Here is a 5,998-nt window from a genome sequence, read left to right as displayed (position 1 = left end):
TTTGTTTACTATATAGATAAGAGAAATGATATTCACCACGCTTTCATTTTACTTTGTTGATATGGTATTTACAATTGACAATAAACCTACATACGATAAGCGTTCCAATACGAGAAAATCCTAGCCCAAGATAAAATCGGGCTGGGCTAAGGTTGCGAGCTCTATAGTTGACATGCTATGGGAAAGAGTATTACTTTACACACAATAAAGTTTTTTAAATTCAGTCTATTCAGCTATTACGTGTGATTTTTATATGTATTTTTTTTTTCATATATTTAAAGAACACATGTCAAATAGACTTTGATTTGAAGAATTTTCTCCTACCCCATTTAAACGAAAACTCTGTGGTTTCACACATGGTTTGGAGAGTGCAACAAATCTAGTTTAGGACTAATTATTGCATGTATGAATCATCGTTTTATCCTTTTCTAAATCTTATTTAGGGTTGGCTTAGTGATTTTAAGACTTAAGGCAATTAATTTAGATAACGCCTTTTTTATATTTAAATTATTTTTATTTTAAATCATTCTTCTTGCTTTTTGTCCTTAATTTTTTTTTTTTTTCAAATAACTTGCAAAATTCATCTCTATTGGGAGATATTTAATTTCAACAAATGTCATATTTTATATTGAGATACGTATAATTATTTTTGCGTAGAACTTAATTTGTACAAAACAAAATTTACTTTATTCTAAACATTATTTTAATGAATGAATTTAGCCAGTATGGTGGTTTTATTCATGTGAAATTATAAGTTTAGTAAATGCCTTAAGGGTGTAATTAATGTGACTTTCTATTTTTGTATTTCTTTTCCGGAACAGGATCTTCTCCAGAACTGGATAATATCCAGTTAGTTATAGTGAAATGAGTATTTTTGTCTTTTCACTTTTTGAGATGACAAAAATACCCCTTCAATATAACTAACTGGATATTATCCGGTTCATTTGAACTGAAGAGAACCTTAATTCTTCTTTTCCTCTTGAGATCCTCTAGAATTCCTTTTAAATTTGAGATTCTCAAATTCATAAATTTCAACCGTTCATTTTATTTAAGTGTCTAAAATAAGCTATATTTCAGCATTTAACGAGGAAACTATCCTCAAAGAATTTAATAAGCCATGTTTGCTCGTTAAATGTTGAAATATGATTTATTTTAGACGCTTAGATAAAATGTACAGCTAAGATTTATGAATTTAAAAATCTCAAATTAAAAAAAATAAAAAATAAAAAAATTAGGGAATCTTCCAAAGTCTTAATATCTTAAAATTCAGTTACCAGTTTTTCACCGAAATTGAGGCCTTAATTAAAGAGTTTTCACCGTAATTGAGGCCTTAATTAAAGAGCCGTGAAACTTTTGTCATAATATTACTTTTTGACCTTAATTAAAGAGCATTGACTAACCCCCCCCCTTTTTTTTTTTTGTGTAATAACTGAGGCTTTAATTTTGTTTTTATAAAAAAAAAAAAAACTTAATGATAGTATCTTTACTTGAGGCCTTATTGCCTATTTCGCCTAGGATTTGGATCCCCTCTAATTACTAGAAAAATGAATTTTTCATTTTTTGAAATCCTAGCCGTCATTTGCATCTAAAGGTTCAAGTTATGCCACATATCCACCAATATCAAAACCTTAAAATAACACAACCACACTGAATTAAAAAATTAATTATTTTAAAAAAAAAAAAATGAAAAAGACAACTCTCCAAAGAGAAGAAGCCACCCTAGAGGGAGGTGAAGGCGGCTCGCCTCCACCCCCACCCATTTAGGATGGTGCGTAGCCACCCCCATGGCATAGGGATGGTTGTGCGGCACCCCAGATCTGCTGGGGGTGGCCACGTGGCCCATAAAATAACACAACCACACTGAATTAAAAAATTAATTAATTATTATTTAAAAAAAAAAACAAACAAACAAAATGAAAAAAAAAAAAAAAAAAAAACAACAACTCTCCAAGGAGGAGAAGCCACCCTAAAGGGAGGTACCCATCTGGATGGCGCGCGGCCATCCCATGGCTTAGGGGTGCACCACCCTGATTTGCTTGGAGTGGCTGCGCACCACCCCATGGACTAGGGGTGGCCGCGCGCCATTCTAGATGGGTGGAGGTGGCAGCGAGCTGCTCCCACCTTCCTTTAGGGTGGCTTCTCTTCTTTGGAGGGTTGTCTTTTTCATTTTATTTTATTTTAAAAAAAATAATAATTAATTTTTTAATTTAGATTTGATATATAATCTAGTGTGATTGTGTTTGTTTTTGAGTTTTGATATTGGTAATATGTGACATACCTTATACCTTTAGATGCAAATGACCGCTAAAATTTCATAAAATAGAAACTCAATTTTCTAGTAATTGGAGGGGATCCAAATCCTTTCTCCTAAGCATTCTGCAGGCCTACAATAACAAGAGACGAGAGACTTGCAATTCCAATATTAAATCTAAAAGAGAATAACTTCTATAGGGTCTTGGCACATATCAAGGCCTTTATGCCCTCCAATAAGAAGACAACACATCAACGTGAAACACTATAACAAAAATATGGTGTTCCACCTAATTTTCTTTTAGAATACCTAAAACAAAACACCTTCTAGAATAAATTTTTCATATTTTTCTCTAAAACCATCCCAGCCACCAACCTACCGGAGGAGACCCCGCCGGAAACAATGCCAGAGACAACGCCGACCGATACAGAGAAAGCTGAAGATAACGCCGTCCGGTATAGAAAACGTTGGGTAAGAACGGTGCTCCTCCTCCTTCTCTCCAGTGCCCCTCTCTCTCACCAGTGGCAACAGAGAAATTTTTTTTTCTCTGCTGCCGGTGCTCCCTCTCCCTCTCCCTCTCCCGGTGCAATACTTGTTCTTTGTTGATTGTTTTCGCTCTAGTTTTGGATTTATTTACTTGATTCTATCTGTGGGTGGTTTGTGTTTGTTTCCCTGGATAATGATGGGAAAAGGAAAGATCTGGAGACTAAAGATGTTTAATTTGTTGCCGAGTAAAAACAAAAAAGAAGAGAGAATTCCCTCGGGGCCGCTCCGCTGAGCCGGGGGTTGTAACCATCTAATGTCCGACATAACTTATCTGCCGCCGGTGAGAGAGAGAAGCACCGGAGAGAGGGAGGAGGAGCACCGTTCTGACCCGGTGTTTTCTATACCGGACGACGTCATCTCCGGCTTTCTCTGTACTGGCCGGCGTTGTCTCCGGCAGCAGGTTGGAGGCTGGGATAGTTTTGGAGAAAAATATGAAAAGTTTATTCTATAAGATGTTTTGTTTTAGGTATTCTAAAAAAAAAATTAGGTGGAACATCATATTTTTTTTATAGTGTTCCACGCTGATGTGTCGCCTTCTTATTAGAGGGCACAAAGACCTTGGTTTGTGCCAAGACCCTATAGAAGTTATTCTCCAAATGAAAACGGTCATATCTTACGATTCCGATTCCGATATCAAATGAAAACAAGCAGACCAATTGGGCTTTATGCTACTGTCTTCCAATGAAACACAAGATGAACACAAAATTGGCAATAAACATCCAAAATTGCAAATTACAGACTACACATAATCCTATTCCACCCACAGACTACTGATCCCAGACAATCTCATCTAGAAACCAAGAAAGCAGATTCCTTCATCTGAAGGAAACTCTTACAAGAATAACACAAAAACAAAGACACTTCCATACCAACGATATACAAAACACTCTAGCCTCTAAATGCCATTGGCACATCTAAGTACCAATTCTGCTGGGCCGCAACCAATGATAGTTTATGATGGAACTCCGGGTTCACCTCCATGGCTCCATCCTTTGCCTACCGACTTTCTTCTATTTACGATTTTTGATTATATTATTTCCGATTCACATCACCGGAGAGCGTTCACAAAAGCCATCAAGGAATCAACATCCCTCTTCTCCGTTGGATACTTTATTGGCCGAGAATTGTATTTGGGGAAGAAAAGTATTGTGGGGAAGCTTCCTAGTTGCAGTTCTTGCTGGGCATACTCCTTGTGCTCACCATCTGCTCTGAACTTTCCCACCTTCACCCCACTCCCTGCCAACTTATCGGCCAACTCAACATATGATTCTTCCATTGCCTGTTCAAAATTCAAACAAAATCCGATTAGAGTAATCCAGGAAGGAGAAGTAAAAGAATTTTGAAATAGTCTGAAACATTATTTACCTGGCAGAAGGGGCACCATGGCGCATAGAGCACGACAATCCATGGTTCTTTTCGGTTCTCCAAGCGTGCCAAATTCTCGATTCCGGGCCTGCTCAAGGTAACCAGATTCTGGGTGTTGAAAATATCAGGAACCGTGGCTGTGGTTCCATTAGCATGGAGTGCTCCATTTCCATTACCATTTCCGTTTTCATCCTTAATGTTTCCCTTGTGGAGGCCGCACTCTTTGGCCTTGGCGTCCTCCCACCACCACCTTCCTTCCCTCTCATGCTGCCCTGGCAGGACAGCCCTCGTACACGGCTCACAACCGATTGAGACATATCCTTGTGAATGCAATGAATTCACAGGCACATTCATGGCACGGAGGAAGTTCCATATGTCTTGACCCTGAACATTTGCCACCGGATTCCACTTCACCAGGCTACCACTCCCTCCATCCAATCCCTCAAAAACTGGGTCCACCTGAACAACCGGAATCTCAGACCTAGTACCCGGAGATTGATCTTTTCTTTGGCCGGTGATCCAGGCACGGAGACCCTTAAGCGCCCTCCTCAGGGGTCTCACCTTCCTCACACGGCAGCACTCCTGGTGCCCATCTTCATAAAAGGAAAACAAACCCTTGCTCCTTACTAATCCCTGAACTTCAACAGCATCAGGAAACATGTATTCAATGCGGATGCCATAGTGCTTCTCCACCGCGTCAAAGAATTGATAAGTTTCTGGGTTTAGCCTCCCAGTATCCAGGCTGAAGACCCTAAATGGTCGCCCGGTTAAATGTGCATACTCGATCAAAGCAACATCTTCAGCACCACTGCAGAAATAAATAACAATGTGTTTACTAATCAGATTGTTTCAATGGCAAAAATTTCAATTCAGAAACGCTATGTAAGAGTGATGCTGCAATTACAGTTGGTTAAATCACCCCTTATCTGAAATATTTTAATTGCAATGAAAGGTAAAGAGTCGAGCAATTAAATCTCCGGTTATCTCGAAAAATTTAAGCTAATAGAAAATAATTGATTTAATCACCTAATTAACAATTTAAATCAATTTAAATAGCCGCTAAAAAGGTCTAGCATTTTTCATGTAATCAGTGCAGAGAAATACAATCGTTTAACCAAAACTCTCTACTTATCTTATGAACTAACACAAAAGTTAATCGAATTGAACAAAGAGAAATCCTACCTGAACGCAATCGCAATGTCGTTGCCGAACTGCTCGAGGGCTCTATCCATGATTTCAAGAGGAGAAGCATTCTCCAGCTCTTTAGCCAATTGCTCATAGTCCTCTACCTCTACCTCTACCTCTACTTTCTCCACCACTTCTGCAAAATTATTCGAAATAAGAAAAAAATTAACACAATAGGAATTTGCACACAACTCATTGTTATCATTAATTTAATCCTCAACTAATCAATCGATGATGATGATGCACAAAACTCACCAGGGGCAACGATAGTTGCTGCGAAAGGAATAACCGAATCGCTCCGCTTAGGCTCGGCGTTGACCGGTCTGACCGAGCACCGTCTCCGAGAGAAATTCACAGCCCGCTCCGATAGCCGAAACGAACCGATTTGTGGAGCTGAAAACCGAAACACACACACCACACGCCTTAGACATAATTCACGAGAAACAAATTTTTCTCTCTTAAGCGACGCCGTTTCATTTCAGTTTCTCAAACTGAAATTCAACGAAACCAAGCAGTTACAGCTACATTACGATTGATCAAACAAAATCTAACGCATGTGAAAAATCGAAAAAAAAAAAAAAAAAAAAAATGATGTACCTTTGAGTTCATAGGAAGAACTGGAAAATGGAAAGCCAGAGCCAGATACAGCGG

The 5,998-nt window shown here is 38.5% G+C and overlaps 1 protein-coding gene across 1 annotated transcript; it reads right to left on the bottom strand.

The window, feature by feature from the left end:
• Window positions 1–3,406: 3,406 nt before the first annotated feature.
• On the bottom strand, window positions 3,407–5,996 carry LOC132170107 (5'-adenylylsulfate reductase 1, chloroplastic-like; the record flags this gene model as incomplete). The annotated part of the gene is made up of 5 exons (XM_059581012.1): window positions 3,407–4,076; window positions 4,163–4,970; window positions 5,345–5,483; window positions 5,603–5,740; window positions 5,945–5,996. Coding segments are annotated over 5 exons (1,368 nt in total), but the record flags the coding sequence as incomplete, so codon positions are not given.
• Window positions 5,997–5,998: the final 2 nt, after the last annotated feature.

Source organism: Corylus avellana, chromosome ca2 (genome assembly GCF_901000735.1).
Source record: "Corylus avellana chromosome ca2, CavTom2PMs-1.0".
Classification (NCBI taxonomy): Eukaryota; Viridiplantae; Streptophyta; class Magnoliopsida; order Fagales; family Betulaceae; genus Corylus; species Corylus avellana.
Note: the sequence above shows the minus strand (reverse complement) of the source record. Positions and strands in the feature narration are given on the sequence as shown.